This window comes from Bos taurus, chromosome 6 (genome assembly GCF_002263795.3).
Source record: "Bos taurus isolate L1 Dominette 01449 registration number 42190680 breed Hereford chromosome 6, ARS-UCD2.0, whole genome shotgun sequence".
Classification (NCBI taxonomy): Eukaryota; Metazoa; Chordata; class Mammalia; order Artiodactyla; family Bovidae; genus Bos; species Bos taurus.
The window spans coordinates 46,142,948-46,160,593 of NC_037333.1; the positions used below are offsets into that span (position 1 = coordinate 46,142,948).

The 17,646-nt window shown below is 38.2% G+C and overlaps 1 protein-coding gene across 4 annotated transcripts in view; it reads left to right on the forward strand.

Annotated features, from left to right (window-relative positions):
- TBC1D19 (TBC1 domain family member 19) overlaps positions 1-17,646 on the forward strand; it is a 156,256-nt gene that overhangs the window by 120,286 nt on the left and 18,324 nt on the right. For all 4 annotated transcript variants that reach the window (NM_001076938.1, XM_024993412.2, XM_015471566.3 and 1 more), the window contains 3 exons: positions 11,782-11,814; positions 13,725-13,834; positions 15,908-15,999. In NM_001076938.1, coding sequence (NP_001070406.1) covers positions 11,782-11,814; positions 13,725-13,834; positions 15,908-15,999 — 235 coding nt within the window. The remainder of the gene's footprint in view (positions 1-11,781; positions 11,815-13,724; positions 13,835-15,907; positions 16,000-17,646) is intronic.

A 17,646-nucleotide genomic window follows, 5' to 3' on the forward strand; every position in this document is an offset into this window, starting at 1 on the left:
CATCCACACAGTCAAAGGCTTTGGCATAGTCAATAAAGCAGAAATAGATGTTTTTCTGGAACTCTATTGCTTTTTCCATGATCCAGCAGATGTTGGCAATTTGATCTCTGGTTCCTCTGCCTTTTTTAAAACCAGCTTGAACATCAGGAAGTTCACGGTTCACATATTGCTGAAGCCTGGCTTGGAGAATTTTGAGTATTACTTTACAGCATGTGAGATGAGTGCAATGGTGCAGTAGTTTGAGCATTCTTTGTATTGCCTTTCTTTGGGATTGGAATGAAAACTGACCTTTTCCAGTCCTGTGGCCACTGCTGAGTTTTCCAAATTTGCTGGCATATTGAGTGCAGCACTTTCACAGCATCATCTTTCAGGATTTGGAATAGCTCAACTGGAATTCCATCACCTCCATTAGCTTTGTTTGTAGTGATGCTTTCTAAGGCCCACTTGACTTCACATGCCAGGATGTCTGGCTCTAGGTCAGTGATCACACCGTGGTGATTATCTGGGTCGTAAAGCTCTTTTTTGTACAGTTCTTCTGTGTATTCTTGCCATCTCTTCTTAATATCTTCTGCTTCTGTTAGGTCCATACCATTTCTGTCCTTTATCGAGCCCATCTTTGCATGAAATGTTCCTTTGGTATCTCTGATTTTCTTGAAGAGATCCCTAGTCTTTCCCATTCTGTTGTTTTCCTCTATTTCTTTTCATTGATCGCTGAAGAAGGCTTTCTTATCTCTTCTTGCTATTCTTTGGAACTCTGCATTCAGATGTTTGTATCTTTCCTTTTCTCCTTTGCTTTTCACTTCTCTTCTTTTCACAGCTATTTGTAAGGCCTCCCCAGACAGCCATTTTGCTTTTTTGCATTTCTTTTCCATGGGGATGGTCTTGATCCCTGTCTCCTGTACAATGTCACGAACCACATTCCATAGCTCATCAGGCACTCTATCTATCAGATCTAGGCCCTTAAATCTATTTCTCACTTCCACTGTATAATCACAAGGGATTTGATTTAGGTCATACCTGAATGGTCTAGTGGTTTTCCCTACTTTCTTCAATTTAAGTCTGAATTTGGCAATAAGGAGTTCATGGTCTGAACCACAGTCAGCTCCTGGTCTTGTTTTTGCTGACTGTATGGAGCTTCTCCATCTTTGGCTGCAAAGAATATAATCAATCTGATTTCGGTGTTGACCATCTGGTGATGTCCATGTCCCTTATGGCAGAAAGTGAAGAGGAACTAAAAAGCCTCTTGATGAAAGTGAAAGTGGAGAGTGAAAAAGTTGGCTTAAAGCTCAACATTCAGAAAACGAAGATCATGGCATCTGGTCCCATCACTTCATGGGAAATAGATGGGGAAACAGTGGAAACAGTGGCTGACTTTATTTTTCTGGGCTCCAAAATCACTACAGATGGTGACTGCAGCCATGAAATTAAAAGACGCTTACTCCTTGGAAGGAAAGTTATGACCAACCTAGATAGCATATTCAAAAGCAGAGACATTACTTTGCCAACAAGGGTTCGTCTAGTCAAGGCTATGGTTTTTCCTGTGGTCATGTATGGATGTGAGAGTTGGACTGTGAAGAAAGCTGAGAGACGAAGAATTGATGCTTTTGAACTGTGGTGTTGGAGGAGACTCTTGAGAGTCCCTTGGACTGCAAGGAGATCCAACCAGTCCATTCTGAAGGAGATCAGCCCTGGGATTTCTTTGGAAGGAATGATGCTAAAGCTGAAACTCCAGTACTTTGGCTACCTCATGCGAAGAGTTGACTCAGTGGAAAAGACTCTGATGCTGGGAGGGATTGGGGGCAAGAGGAGAAGGGGACGACAGAAGATGAGATGGCTGGATGGCATCACTGACTCGATGGACATGAGTCTCAGTGAACTCCGGGAGTTGGTGATGGACAGGGAGGCCTGGCATGCTACGATTCATGGGGTCGCAAAGAGTCGGACACAACTGAGGGACTGATCTGATCTGATAAATGAATCTTATACGTTAATATCATATATAAGCTATATCATATATAATATATCATATGATATAATTTAATATATGTATATGATATATATTTATATGTACACATGTATGATATGTATATATGTATACATATGTATTCATATGTATGTGATATATATTTAATATCATATATAATATATATATCTTATATCATATATAAGTATATGATTATAATTGCTTAAATTCCCATCATTAACAGCATATATTGAGCATCTCACTTGTAGAACACTGTATGCTGGATGCTGAAGATAATACTGAGTATGAATTGTGGCCCTTGCCTCAAATATCTTATAACCTAGCTGTTTATACACCAACTATAGATTTCAGAACTTGGGGGAAATGTGGTAAAAGTGTGATTAATCATGAGTCATCTTAAACAGCATTCCTTTTTGCTGTTTGGCAGTTGACTAATTTATTCACTCTATGCTTCATAATGAAAAGTGCTCTGTCTTGATTAAGGTGTTCCTACACTTAGGACATCTGTAATTATTATCTGTAGCAGACAAAGATAATGATAGTAACATCTTCATTGTTTTCTACCTTAATTTGCCTGCTCAAATGTTTCTGCAGTACTGAACAAAGAAAGTAAAAAGTGTTTTTTAATGAGAATATAGGGGTTTTGTATAATAGCACCTGGCTTTGATATTTAGTTTTTGTTTTTATTTTTTTATATTTATTTTAATTGGAGGCTAATTACTTTACAATATTGTGGTGGTTTTTGCCATACATTGACATGAATCAGCCATGGGTATACATGTGGTCCCCATCCTTAGCCCCCCTCCCACCTCCCTCCCTATCCAATCCCTCTGGGTTATCCCAGTGCACCAACCTGGTGCTCCCCACCAGTGAGCACCTGTCTCATGCATCGAACCTGGACTGGCGATCTGTTTCACATATGATAATATACCTGTTTCAATGCTATTCTCTCAAATCATCCCACCCTTGTCTTCTCCCACAGAGTCCAAAAGACTGTTCTATACATCTGTGTCTCTTTTGCTGTCTTGCATACAGGGTTATCGTTACCATCTTTCTAAATTCCACATATATGCTATAATATACTGTATGATATTTAGTTTTTAGAAGGATATAATACATATTTCTATTTCTGTAAGGTATCAAGATATGGCTCTATTGATGAACTTATTTTTCTTGCTTAGTTTTTCTTTCACATGTTAACATGATTAGACGCAGATGAACTTTTAAAATTATTTCCGTGTACCCCAATGTTCATCGCAGCACTGTTTATAATAGCCAGGACATGGAAGCAACCTAGATGCCCATCAGCAGATGAATGGATAAGAAAGCTGTGGTACATATACACAATGGAGTATTACTCAGCCATTAAAAAGAATACATTTGAATCAGTTCTAATGAGATGGATGAAACTGGAACCTATTATACAGAGTGAAGTAAGCCAGAAAGAAAAACACTAATACAGTATACTAACGCATATATATGGAATTTAGAAAGATGGTAACAATAACCCTGTGTACGAGACAGCAAAAGAGACACTGATGTATAGATCAGTCTTATGGACTCTGTGGGAGAGGGAGAGGGTGGGGAGATTTGGGAGAATGGCATTGAAACATGTATAATATGTATGAAACGAGTCGCCAGTCCAGGTTCGATGCACAATACTGGATGCTTGGGGCTGGTGCACTGGGATGACCCAGAGGGATGGTATGGAGAGGGAGGAGGGAGGAGGGTTCAGGATGGGGAACACAGGTATACCTGTGGCGGATTCATTTCGATATTTGGCAAAACTAATACAATATTGTAAAGTTTAAAAAAATCTAAAAAAAAAAGAAAAGAAAATGGGAATTGCAGAGCTGAGACTGATACCAAATGCTTGGAAATCACCCTCATAATTATATTTAGAGACAATAAAAGTAGTGTGTCAATATGAAAAAAAAAAAAGAAAAGAAAAGAAAACAAAGCTGTATTTAGGCAAGATAGAAAAAGATGGGTATTCACAAGAGAAAAAAGAGACTTAACCAAAGATATAAACAGAGGGAGAGATTAAAGAAGAAAACTCATCTTTGGGCCCTCCTCAGTGTTCCCATGGATGGAGGAGCCTGGTAGGCTGCAGTCCATGGGATCGCTAAGAGTTGGACACGACTGAGCAACTTCACGTTCACTTTTCACTTTCATGAATTGGAGAAGTAAATGGCAACCCACTCCAGTGTTCTTGCCTGGAGAATCCCAGGGACGGGGGAGCCTGGTGGGCTGCGGTCTATGGGGTCGCACAGAGTCGGACACGACTGAAGAGACTTAGCAGCAGCAGCAGCAGCAAGTGTTCCCTTGAACTAAAGCTGGTGGCTATAGTGTCATTAAGAATATTGACCTTCAGCGTGTATCTAATCTGGTTTTCAATTTTTTGTTTTTAGAAAGCAAAAGACTAGTAGTAGTAATAGTAGTAGTGTTACTTGCTTAGTTGTGTCCGACTCTTTTCGACCCCACAGATTATAGCCCACCAGTCTCCTCTGTCCGTGGGATTCTCCAGGCAGGAATACTGGAATGGATTGCCATTCCCTTCTCCAGAGGATCTTCCTGACCCAGGGATTGAATCTGGGTCTTCTGTATTGCAGGCAGATTTTTTTACCATCTGAGCTATAGGGAAGTCCTTAAAAGACCTTTAAGTTGGTAAAGAATGTTACCATTCTCATAATACAATCCTCATATATTCAGTTTTCCTTAGATCTCACAAATTTTTCTATATTTGCCCTAGACATAATTGTTAATTCTAGAGTTTGATGATATTTTGGAGACCGTCTTAGTCCCTTTTTTTGTTGTTCAGTCACTAAGTCTGGTTTGACTCTTTGTGACTCTGTGGACTGCAGCACAGCAGGCTTCCCTGTCCTTCTACTATCTCCCAAAACTTGCTCAAACTCATGTCCATGGAGTTGGTGATGCCATCCAACCATCTCATCTTCTGTCGTCCCTTCTCCTCCTGCCCTCAGTCTTTCCCAGCATCAGGGTCTTTTCCAATGAGGTGGCTCTTTGCATCAGGTGGCCTAAGTATTGGAGCTTCAGCTTCAGCATCAGTCCTTTCAATGACATCAGGCCTTCCAATTAGTCCCTTTTAATGACAACCAATTAGTGAAGCTCATGAGATTTGATGACTTTCCTAAAGTTATCCAGCTAGTTTGATAAGCCCACAATAAAATCCTCACCTCCCAACTAGAGACCAATAAATTTCCTGCCCCTTCTCTATTCATCATTTACTTATTCATCTACCCTTCACTCATTCAGCAAGAGAGAAGGAAAAGGCAACCCACTCCAGTATTCTTGCCTGGAGAATCCCATGCACAGAGGAGCCTGGTGGGCTGCTGTCCATGGGGTTGCATAGTCAGACACGACTGAAGCAACTTAGCATGCAGGCATGCATTGGAGAAGGAAATGGCAGCCCACTCCAGTGTTCTTGCCTGGAGAATCCCACGGACAGAGGAGCCTGGTGGGCTGCCATCTATGGGGTCGCACAGAGTCGGACACGACTGAGTGACTTAGCAGCAACAGCAACATTCAGCAAAAGTATATTCATTATTAACCATGTTTGTGGCACCATAAAATGCATAAAAGGTGAATAAAACATATTTACTGCCCTCTGCAACAATCTATTAACAGTTAATTATAATACAAAATACAGTGAAATTATAGTGATGGAAATATGAACAAAGTGCCATAAGAATTTTTGCAGAAGAATCAGCATTTAATTAGGATTAAGAGATTGTGGTATGTTTTTCTGAGATTATACTTATCCTTAGCAAGGTTTTGATAGACATTAAAGCAATTCATTGTACAGAATTACAAAGTTCAAAGCTATCAAAGTATGAAAATGCATGATGTGTTCTGATGATGAGTAATCTAGCATGGCTGTACCACAGCACGTACAGAATCAAGATGACAAAGGAGAGGCAGATATATCTCAGATTGCCATCATGAATGGTTAAGACCAGATCAAAGTTTTTGAATTTCACTCTGTAGACACTTAGCCTATATTATAAAGCTAGAATGTGAATTCCATAAATAGAAAAAATGTTATATTCAATTTAATTTCTCCAGAGGCTACAGAGTAGGTTTTTAAACATTGGTTAATTGGGTAAGTAGAAACTCAGCAAATAGTTGGTGTGTGGATGAATGGTCAGGGGAAAATCCTCGATGGATATAGAGGTCTTTTTCATGGTCTCATCAACATTTTAGAAGATAACCTGAACCATTACAATAGTTCGTTGGAAGGCAGAGAGTTTTGGGGAAGGGTTACCACTTTGGAGGCTCTTACAGACTATAGGTAAGAGTTCATCAGAGCCTGAACTCAGTCCTGGCAGTCGGAAGGAAGTGAACAGTTGAAAAACGGTAGAGGTAGATTCTCTAGGACTTCATATATTCATTCCACAAACACTGAATGAATACCTTTTATATTTTGGGCATTAAGCTTGCCTCTGGGGATAGAGATAAATAAGGAATAGTTTTTGTACTCAAGTGATTTATTACATTGGAAGAGAAAAACAGAAGTAATTATAATATAGTATAAGAGAACAAAAACATCATTCGTTAAGTTCTGACTTTGCATCAAGTGTTGTGCTAGGCATGTAACATACATCCTCTTATTTAATCTTTACAGCTTCACTGGTATTGTCCTCATTTTGCAGATAAAGGAAAGTCTGTTCCTAACTTGGAGGGTTCAGGCCATGTGTACAATTGAAAAGTGAAAGTGAAAGTCACTCAGTTGTGTCTGACTCTGCGACCCATGGGCTGTACAGTCCATGGAGTTCTGCAGGCAAGAATAGTGGAATGGGTAGCCTTTCCCTTCTCCAGGGGATCTTCCCAACCCAGGGATGGAACCCAGGTCTCCTGCATTGCAGGCAGATTCTTTACCAGCTGAGCCACAGGGAAGCCCAAGAATACTGGAGTGGGTAGCCTATCCCTTCTCCAGCAGATCTTCCCAACCCAAGAACTGAACCAGGGTCTCCTGCATTGCAGGTGGATTCTTTACCAACTGAGCTAACAGGGAAGCCCAGTACAATTGGAAGCCAACCTACTCTAAGTCTATATAAGTCAAGCTAATAAACTGCTAAGTAAATTCTACTTGGTTTTCTTGTCTTGAAAAATATACCTTTATAACAATTTGGGAGGCGAGTTTCAAATTCAGAATGCTTAAGACTCCTCAGAAGTTCCTAACTTGTGGTATCTCTCACCCACTTCTTACCATGGCTCTACCCCGTACCTGGACAGACAGGTCCAAGCTCTGTTCACATACTCCACAAATGACCACCTCTCCATCCTGAGGACAGCATCCATTGGAAGAGTGGCTCCACTGAAGAGGCTGTGCAGACCCTGGACTCTGGCTAAGGGCCTTTGGGTTAGGGATATCAGTCTTGGAGTTGTGGTCCTAAAGGAGGGACATGGATTCTGGGTGAGGGGTATAGTCAGAGAAGGGCTATAACAGGCCTCTTATTCCCAAGTCCCCCTGCCTTGGTCTAAGAACAGTACTGGATAAGGAAAAAGGAGAAATAAGCAACCTAAGTATACACAGGTAGGAAGTGAAGCCAGAATTGTGCAGGGTTATCTAGGCGCACAGAGGAGAAGGGGCACCTCAATCAGTCAGGGAAATCAGCTGACACAAGAGTTCTGACTAATGAGTGATAGGGGATGGAAAGTAGGAGTCTGTCAGGGGGATCTTTCTAGAAGGAGTATTGTTTAAAATCTCTAAGGTGTTGGGCTGGGACGTGGCTGCAAGTGTAGAGGAGTATTTACAGCCCTTTTCCTAAGGTCCAGAAGCTGAAAGGGTGGTAGTCAGTTTGGCAGGATTAGAATTGTGCTCGTAGGGAAGAAAAATGAAGCTATGTTAGACAGTGGCCGAATCCTGAAGAGTTAAGCCTTCTTTATCGTAAAGGGACAAGAAAGGAACACAGTCACATTTAGGTATAAGGGCTGAGGGAGGACTAGAAAGCAAAGCTTTCTTCCTTAAAGCCTAGGGAGACAAGGAGTTGTTTACAGAACTAGACAGGCCAGAAGGAGGCGCAGGAAACTGGGCTTTTACTGTTGAATTATGGGTTAATAAGGAGAATGCTAGTGGAAGGAAAGAGAAAACAAGTATGAGAGAGTCTTAAAGTAGCCATATTTAAGAAGTGCGTAGAAGGGAGAGCTAGCCCAAAAGACAACAAAACAAAACCAAAAACTGAGCAGCAGAAGCTTCTGAGACAAGGAGCCTGATCTGCACGGGGTCTGGTGGGCTCAATCTAGAGAAGGGACTTTGAATTGCTGCGGGGCAGGACACACAAACAGAGGAGACGTTAGCAATCAGGAGTTGGGGTGAGAAGAGTGGAAACCAGATTATAAGGAATTGGGGATACATAATGAGGAAGTGAAGTTAATTCAGATCATGTTTTTAGAATTAAGCTTGACTTCAAGAGGAGAGAGATTAAACATTTGTTTGACAGGAATGTAAGGTCCAGGAAAAAAATGGACAAGTCCTCTTTCTCCTCCTCTTGTTATTAGTGAAGGTATTTATAATGTCTTTGGCTGAAAGGTTGCAGTGAAAATAGAGACTGGAGAGAGGAGTACTTCCATAAGACCTAGCCGCCCCTTTCCTCTGCTCTCCCACTAGTAGGAGTGAGAGCCGATGCCACCACTCTCTGCCTTTGGGCCGTCCATCTCAGGAAACATCCCGGTTCATGGCAGTTACCACGTGAAGCCCAGGGCCTCCAGGTCACCCCTTCCCAGGTGACTCTCACCTCCAGAGCTTCAGTACCTCTCAAGACCGCCTCCCGCCCCCGGCCTTGTCTTCTCCACCCCCTGCCCTTGCCTCCATTATTCCTCTTCACGGCTTTGTCACTGTCTGACATACGTGCTCTTATTTCATCATGACTTCCCTGTCCTTGATAAAAAGTAAGCCCCAGATCTCAGAGCAGTGTCAGGCACATAGTAGAAACTCAGTACGTGTTTATTAAATGATGAACATAAAAGAGGGGGGAGGAAAATCGGTGGGACAGGATTCCAAAGCAGAGGTTGGCAAACTTTTCCTGTAAAAGGCCAATTAGTAAATATTTAAAATTTTGTTGGCCACAAACAGTCTCTACTTCTTAATACTCTTTATTGTTTTCTAAAATAATCTTTCAAAAATGTAAAATCCATTCTTAGCCCAGAGACCACACATAGACAAGCCACAGATCTGACCTTAACTTCTGTGAGAAAAAGTGAAGGAAACAGGATTAAGAACAAAGGTGAAGATGGTAGCTCTGAAAAAGGGAAAGGAGATGTCTCCCTCTAAAGACCTCCCTAAAGGGAAATGAGAAAAAAGATGAAAGGTGTGCAAAACCTTTGAAGTAAAGAACAGACAAGCAAGATAATTTATTTCAGTGGCATCAGTCTCAGCGTGGGGGGGAATGAATTCTGCAGTTGGGTGTGAAGCGCTTGAAGAGTAGGACAGTTCTGAGAGAACAGGGAAGCTAATTACATCGAGATCAATAAGGAAAATGATAAACATGGTGGGATTCAGACAGAGTTGAACAACATGAATCTGTGTTGTGTTCTGGAAGACAAGGGGAAAATGGGAAAAGGTAGATCCTGATAATTATATCTTATGAAGTTTGAGTGATGCTGCACAAAATTTTAAAGGTGGTTGGCCTGGCATACTAGTTCAGAATAATATTTTGTCTTCCTCATACTCTCTTTTGATAAAATTACTTCTAGAATCATCATAGAAATATGAGTTAATTTGTGAATAATAATATCAATAATTGCCTTTATTTATGAATGGCTAATCTATAGTTGTATATGCACATGTAGTCAATCGCTTCAGTCATGTCCAACACTTTGCGACCCCATGGACTGTAGCCCACCAGGCTCCTCTGTCCATGGGAATTCTCCAGACAAAAATACTGGAGTGGGTTGCCATGCGCTTCGCCAGGGGATCTTTCCGACCTGGGAATCGAAACCTCATCTCCTGTATCTCCTGCATTGCAGGTGGATTCTTTACCCACTGAGCCACCTGGGCAGCCCAAACTGTAGTCATTATCTCTCATTTAGTCATTTATATAGTTCTAGTATTATCTCTGATATACAAGATGAGGAAATGGAGAATTAGGGGAGTTAAGAAACAAGGCACGCAATGTTCTTAAATGACAGAGCTATATAAACCCAACCAAGTCTGTCTTGACACCTGGTCTGTGCCCTTAGTGCACCTCAGTAGGGTGTTGATCAATGGATTACTGTCAGTGTGGAAGGAGGTCTCTAGTGACAAGTCCTGTCCTCTATCTCGTTCAGCATTTGTTGATGCTCTAGATTAGGACATAGATAGTGCATTTATCAAACTCTCCAGCAATGCACACCCAGGAAGAAGAGGGAATACATTAGATAACAGGACGAGGATCTGGGATTGTCTCAAACTGGAATGGTTCACCAAAGAGGAAATGTAATAGATATAAGAATATAGCCCTTTACTTAGGTCAGAAACAACTGCACAAGTATGCTCTGCTTTAGCTCTAGGCTGTGTAGGGAAGAAAAATGCTTGAAGGCTTCCGTCACATCACTTTGACTGTGGTGAACTATAATTTGTCCAGAGGAGAATAGAATAGAGAAACTATTCAGGACCACTTCACCTGGCGAACTGTTAAAGGAACTCATTAAGTTTCAGAACAACAACGAGAAAACACACACACACACACACACACAGAAAACCCAGCTTGGTGGTGATGCTGTTGGGAGTGGGGGAAAGACCAGTCCGTGTCCTCCAATGTTTCTGAAAGTTTCCATAGAAGATAAGTTAGGCTAATTCTGACCTTTGTGGTCAGAACTAGGAGTAGTAAGTGGGGATTACTAGGAGCCAGAGTTTGACTCTGTATGAGAAATAACTCCCCCTAAATTAAACCTGTTCAAAATTTTAACTGGTTTCAATGGGAATTAATGTGTCCCCTATTGCTGAATGTGTTTTAGACTGAGACTGAACAATCATTTGTTAGGACTTACTCTAGATGACCTCTAAAGTCTCTGCCGACACCATGGTTTTGCCTCTGAAAATGTCAGATGAATAAAGCATTCCTGTACTATTTTTCAAAATTTTAAACTCATTTTTCTTCTGTGTTTGCAGCCTGATCTAGTACTGTGTTAGAGATATGGTGTATATATTACAGAACTTCTGTTTTGAACTTAAGCTGTCCAAGTTCTAATTTTTCACTTAGAATGTGACAAGATGTTTAGCACACCAAGTCAGGCTTCAAGTATTTCTTTTAAATGGATGTGTTCTTTTGTATAATTCTTGCCAAAGATTACACTGAATTTATACCATATTCCTACCAATGTTTTTTCCAAATCACATCCTATGATGTAACTTTTGTTAAGTTTAAAGGGAATATATCTATACAAGAGGCACCTTGAAATGCTCACTTATCTTTTAACAAATTTAATATATAGGTTGAAGTTGTTTTAAGAAGGACTTAATCTATTGACTTTCTGAGACCATTAGTTCTTAAACTTGGTTCTGTGATCTGCCTTGTTCTGTTTTTGTAACACATATATTCATAGTCTTAATTTTCAGCTTTATCAGTAGAAAGTTAACCGGATATGTATTGAAAACCTCTTGATTGCTTCTCTAAAGCTATTAAAAAGCACATCATTTCGTTGGTTACCATCACTAAGTCTTTCTGACATTCATGAACAAAGTTGAAGCAAAAATAGCAAAGCTCTCTATTTTTGGTTTTAATCCCCTAAAGTTTACCTAAAAAATAATTCAGTGGGTATACTAATAGAAATGAAATACTTTTTTTTTTTTTTAGGCGTAATCCCTTTTCATGGATTTTCAATGTATGGTAAGTTAGGCTTTAAAATACTCACTGTTTTATTACACTTTAGAAAATTTAAACATGAACCTCACACTTTATATTGCATCACCCACACATTCAACAATGTTACTGTGAACTGTTAAACACTGGGTTTGGTATTTGTTTATATGTCCAAGTAAAATTTTGCTGAGATGATGATTGCTTGTGAAGTTAAACATACCATGAAAATGGTTCTGTGGTTTACCATATTCTAATTCACTAGAAATTAGAAATACACACTGATATTTAGTTTTAATAGCTGTAGAAATTCCTAAACTAATTCCCGTAAGTCTTTTTGAAAAATACTAGATCAGAAAACATGCAAAGGGAAGGACAACACCGAGTGAGCTCCTGATTTCTTCAGACTGGCTGGTGTGCGGAGCAGCAGTCACACTGAAGTGTGCGGGCGTCCTGAAGCACACGTGACACACACGTGTGCAGGTCTGAGTGCCCCAGCACCTTTCTGCCTCACAGGTCTTTGAATGAGGAATGCAGGAAGCGTCACAAAGATAAGCAAGAAGGAGAATGCTCTATCCCTTAATGCCATTTAATTTTTCATTTATCTGTTTTACATATGAACTTGTTGAAGATTCTTGTCCCAACTATTCCTCCTCCCCAACCTTTAGACTAAACAGAAATATAAAGTTTACCTTTGTAAAAAGAATCAGCAGTAAATTAACACTTTTCTTTGTAAAAAAAAAAAAAAAAAAACAAATCCTCGGGTGTTCAGCATCATACCATCATGGTGAATGACATAATATAAAAGTTTTAAAACCAGCATACAACGAAGAGGATTCAGAGTGTCTGGGAATTTTGCACTATGCTTCGCTTGGCTTTATTCTCTTGAGCCATCAAAATTTCATAACATAATACATGTTGTTATAGTGACGTTCCAGCATATTTCTCTTTTATAAATATGTGAGGAATTTAAAATAGAAAACGTAGCAAGGTTAAGAATATAAATTTTTACCTTTAATAATAAAATGTAAGCCCTTTAATCCTTTTATTTTAATAATCCAACTGCAAGCATTTTTCAAGTAAATAGTTTTTAAAAGGTGTACTTGAGCAATTTAGAGAACAGTTAATGATGTCAGGAAGTTGAAATTTTCTAACAGTTCTCAGAGTACAAAATACATCATTGGCTCCTGCCTGTTCACAGATGAAAGAATCATATTGTCAGGTTGGCATCTGATTTTAAAATCTGACTTTCTGACATTCACCTGTGGGCTATCTGGTTGAGCTGACCCACCTGTGCTTAATTGCCACAAACAGTGCAAAAGATAATTTAATTCAAATTAATTAGAGATTGTTATCACACACACAAAAAATTCATTAGAGAAATAAATTCTTAGAATTGTTTTACTTAAAGCCTATGAAAACTATCTAGAAACATATTGGGATATGCCAATGTTGACCAATAGCCTGTTAATCAGAATTTTAATTTTCAAATTACATCAGTTCTAAAAGCTAGCCATAAATCATCTTATATTTTACTCACCTGATGTCAAAAATTAAAAATTTTGAAAGATCCTTTGTGGGACAAAGTAAAAATGAATTGCCTGGATGTCACTTTGTTATTATTTCAATTTAAAAAGAGAGAGATTTTATGTAATTTTAAAAAGTTACTTTGAATTTTTAATACCCTTATATGGTTCCATTGTGTTATTCTACTGTTGGGATTATAAAACATTTTATAATTTACTCCCATTAAAAAAATTTTTTAATGACAGTTTTTACATGTGCATATATTCCCTTTCCAACATGAAAAAAGAATATATATGATTTTAAACTTGAATGAATATTATTACTATAAAATATTTATCCTTTGTGTTTGTGAACTTACTTTTCAATTATAGTAGTTCTGCAATGTTATCAATCAATTTTTCTTGTTCTTTCAGTTGCACCACTTTGTTTTCTATACCATGAACCTTCCAAACTGTATCAGATATTCCGTGAGATGTATGTGCGTTTTTTCTTCAGGCTTCATTCCATCTCTTCTCATCCTTCTGTAAGTTCATAAAAAATTGGATCAAACCAGACTCTGATTTGTACTTTTTTACCTTAAGAAAAACAAATTGTCAAGCATCGCTTTCCTATGGAAAAAATGAAAGAATAAATTGATACTTAAATAGTTTTAGTAATAATGACAAGAAAAAGTCCTTTATCACTTGCATTTAAATTATCTTTTATATGTTGAAAGAATAAGCATAGCAATGTCTGTATTGTTTTCTTTGACAAAGATGGCTACGTTTTTGAACATTGGTTTCCTCATCTCTGAAATGAGGTTAATGCTGAGTTTCTGTGGTGCTGTAAAGAAGAGTATGAAGCACTTGGGTAGTACTTGGCTCGTGGCAGGTGTTCAGTAAATAGGTGGCTGTTGTTTTTATTGTCATTATGATCATCATCATCATCTTTGTTAATGAAAATTAAACATTTATTTGTCCCTTATTTTTCAATATCATGTTTGACTAATTATCCTTTATCAAACTAGATATTTTCTTTGTGTTTATTCAATAGATGGCTCCTTGGCCTTAACAAGAAATTCAAGGAGAAGCATATTGGGAGTTGAATATTCGTATCTGTTTTATTTTGGCCCATCCTTTATCGTATCTTCCCCCCCCACTCCTACCCCCCTTAACCTGAGTAAAAACAAGTATTTATTTCAGTTATACTTTTTCTGTTTTGGGGCCTGCTTTGGTCTGCTTGTCAGTAACTTGATTGACACTCCCAAAGAAACATTAAAATTGGAATGTGTCAGGGCTACCAAGTTTCCTGAAAGAGAAGATTGTCACACTGCTACTCAACTAAATAGCAGTTCATCATACTTCCTCCCCATTTTAATCCTGTGTATTCCTAGTCCACCTTCCTCTGTCTCTAGTGTTGCTCTCAAACATTGCTGATGACAGCTGGCAAGTAACGGAAATCCAGGATGTCACAGATGAGCAAATGAAGTGCTACCAAATTATCATGGGTCTCTTCTCTCTGAGATAACGATTTAGTGTCTATATTGCAATAATGTTTAATCTAGGATAACCAAAAATATATTAATAATTCTCTTTTCTAATCAGTCATACTTAGCATCAGATTTCTTACTCTCATGTTTTATTTTCACACTTTAGACTTAAAAAAAAAATTTTTTTTTTAATTTTTAAAACTCTGGCTATTCCTTCTGTGCCTCCATGCTGACCCTAAACTGTCCTCTTCCAGCTGACTGATTGGGACAGCCCTGCCTCTGCCCTTTCTTTATTCAGTGAAATAAAGACTTACAGGCAGTCATCTCCTTTTCTGGCTTGCAGCCAGACTGAACTGTTTAGAACCACGACAGCCTTACTTCTTTAGAAACTCAAAAAGAGGATTAGAACTTTCTTACAAAGAACAACCCTGAGGAATGCTAAACTGCAAGAAAGACTTTATTCAGAGTTGTCAAGTAATTAATGCACTTGAAAACCCATCTGCTTTGTACTCTACAATGCCCTTTTAAAAAAAGTAGATTTCAGTTTTTTAAAAACCATCCTTATACTCAGTAATCAAACATTCTTGTTTGATGACTTCCTGACAGAAATTTCAAGCAGTCAATCTTTCCCTGGGGATAGTTTTCGATGAAAGAATAAAAAAAGCAGGAAATATTTTCCCTGGTGGGTGAGGCAGCTGAAAGAAAGGAGCGTATGGAGGAAGAAAGTACGGGTGTGGCTACAGCACTAGAGAAATACCTGGAAATTGGACTGCATCCAGAAAAAACTAATTTTGCTGAGCCTAAGTGATAATGTATGACTTACAGAGTAGCAGGCTTTCTAGAAAATGCTGTTTTTCTTGAATTCTGAACATTACTATATGCCAGCTTATGCAGGGAGCCTCATTGTTAAAAAGTAGGCTCCTTGGCATATTTATAAGAGTGAATATCCATAAAGAGGGATAAACTTATTTTTAATGTTTTAGAGCTCATTGGTGCATTTCCTGTCTTTGGCTCTTAAACAATACTGATACTGATCATCTTTTTCTCATTTCTGTTTGAGTAATTTGATGGCAGAGTTCATTTTTAAATACTAAGCTATGCATTTCTCTTGTGACTTATTGTATCCAGGGTATTGTGTCACTCTGTCTGCTGTTTGAAACTCTTCTGCAAACTTATCTCCCCCAACTCTTTTATCATCTGCGAGAAATTGGGGCTCAACCGTGAGTATTTTTCTCTCCTAATTGAAGAATAGATTGATATCAGAAGGCTCTTTTTAATCATCAAAGATGCAGTGATTTTTTTAAGAGAAATTAACATTTTCCCCAATAAAACATAATTGCTGCTGCTGCTAAGTCGCTTCAGTCATGTCCGACTCTGTGCGACCCCATGGACTGCAGCCTACCAGGCTCCTCTGTCCATGGGATTTTCTAGGCAAGAGTACTGGAGTGGGTTGCCATTGCCTTCTCCGAGAAAGAGGTGCAGAGTAGTTGGTTTAACACAATGAGGTGCTGGCAAACTTTTAGAATCTAATACATAGGGTAAAGGAGTGACCTAATGATATGCAAGTTAAAAAGTTCAGTCTTAAAGTCTGAGAAATTGACAGAAGCAGCCTGTATGTGCAGGCCTTTCTGTCCCTGGGATTCTCCAGGCAAGAATACTGGAGTGGGTTGCCATTTCCTTCTCCAAAACAATAATTATCAAGTAGTAAATTATAACTCAGCATTGTGCCAAAAATTCTTGGAAGACTTACCAAAATCCTGATAAATTCTTATTTGCTTGGATTTTTGTGCTTGGTACAAGAATCACCAGACAACTAATTCCAGTTCATAGTGAAAGATGGTGACCAAACTGAGGTAAAAATCTGTGGAAACAAATACTACCTGAGAAATATGATGATACTAAAATTGTCAATTTAGGCCAGATTTATCAGAAGACAACTTTGAAAGCCAGATCAGTTAAAGTTTGCCATCTTTCACTAAGTGAAAACTAAATCAGTTATCTACTAATGGTTGTACACTGTGATTTTTCCTTGCAAAAGCTTGAATTTTTGTTTATTTATCTCAGTATGAGTTATCAGTAAATATCCCGGTACGAGTTACCAGTGAATAGGTCGGGTACCTGTGGACCTCATTATTATTGGTTCTCTTTTCTCTTTTTCAATTAACAATGTCCATGGCAACAGAAATTTCCAAATGATTTACCAGTGTTTTGTTATTGTCTTCCTCTTTGTGTACCTCATATCATTTATTGATAATACCTGACAATCTTTCTTTTATAGCCAATAAAAAATAGAATTCTGTTAATAATTATTATTATAAAACAAAATTGTGGCAGAAATATATTACACATGTATTTTTTTCTTGTGGTAAACTGACTTCATTTTTTATTATTGTGAAATGAATATTTGTATATATCTATGCTTTTCTGTAGACATTTAGTTAATTGTTATAACTAAAATCCTGATATTTTCCTAGTCTATTCATATACTTTAATCATTAAAAGGAACAAATTTATTTCAATAAACTATGGTAAACATCAAAATTCTAATGAAAGGAAAGTGTAAAAATTCAGTTGTCAGGCTAGAAATCAATTATTAAAAGACTTTCATGAATTAAAAAAAAAAAAAAAAGACTTTCATGAATTAAAACTAATGCTATTGGAAAGTTTTAATTAGAATTTAATTTTTTTTACTAGATATAGGACGTTTCAGGATATCTCCTTCTACTTGAGTACTTTGTGCATTTTATCTAAGTTATATGTATGGACATAAACTATTCATAATATTCCATAATTATTCTTAATTAGCCTTTTACTATCTTTAAAATCAGAGTGCCACTGCCTGTCTCATTCCTGAGATTGATGTTTGT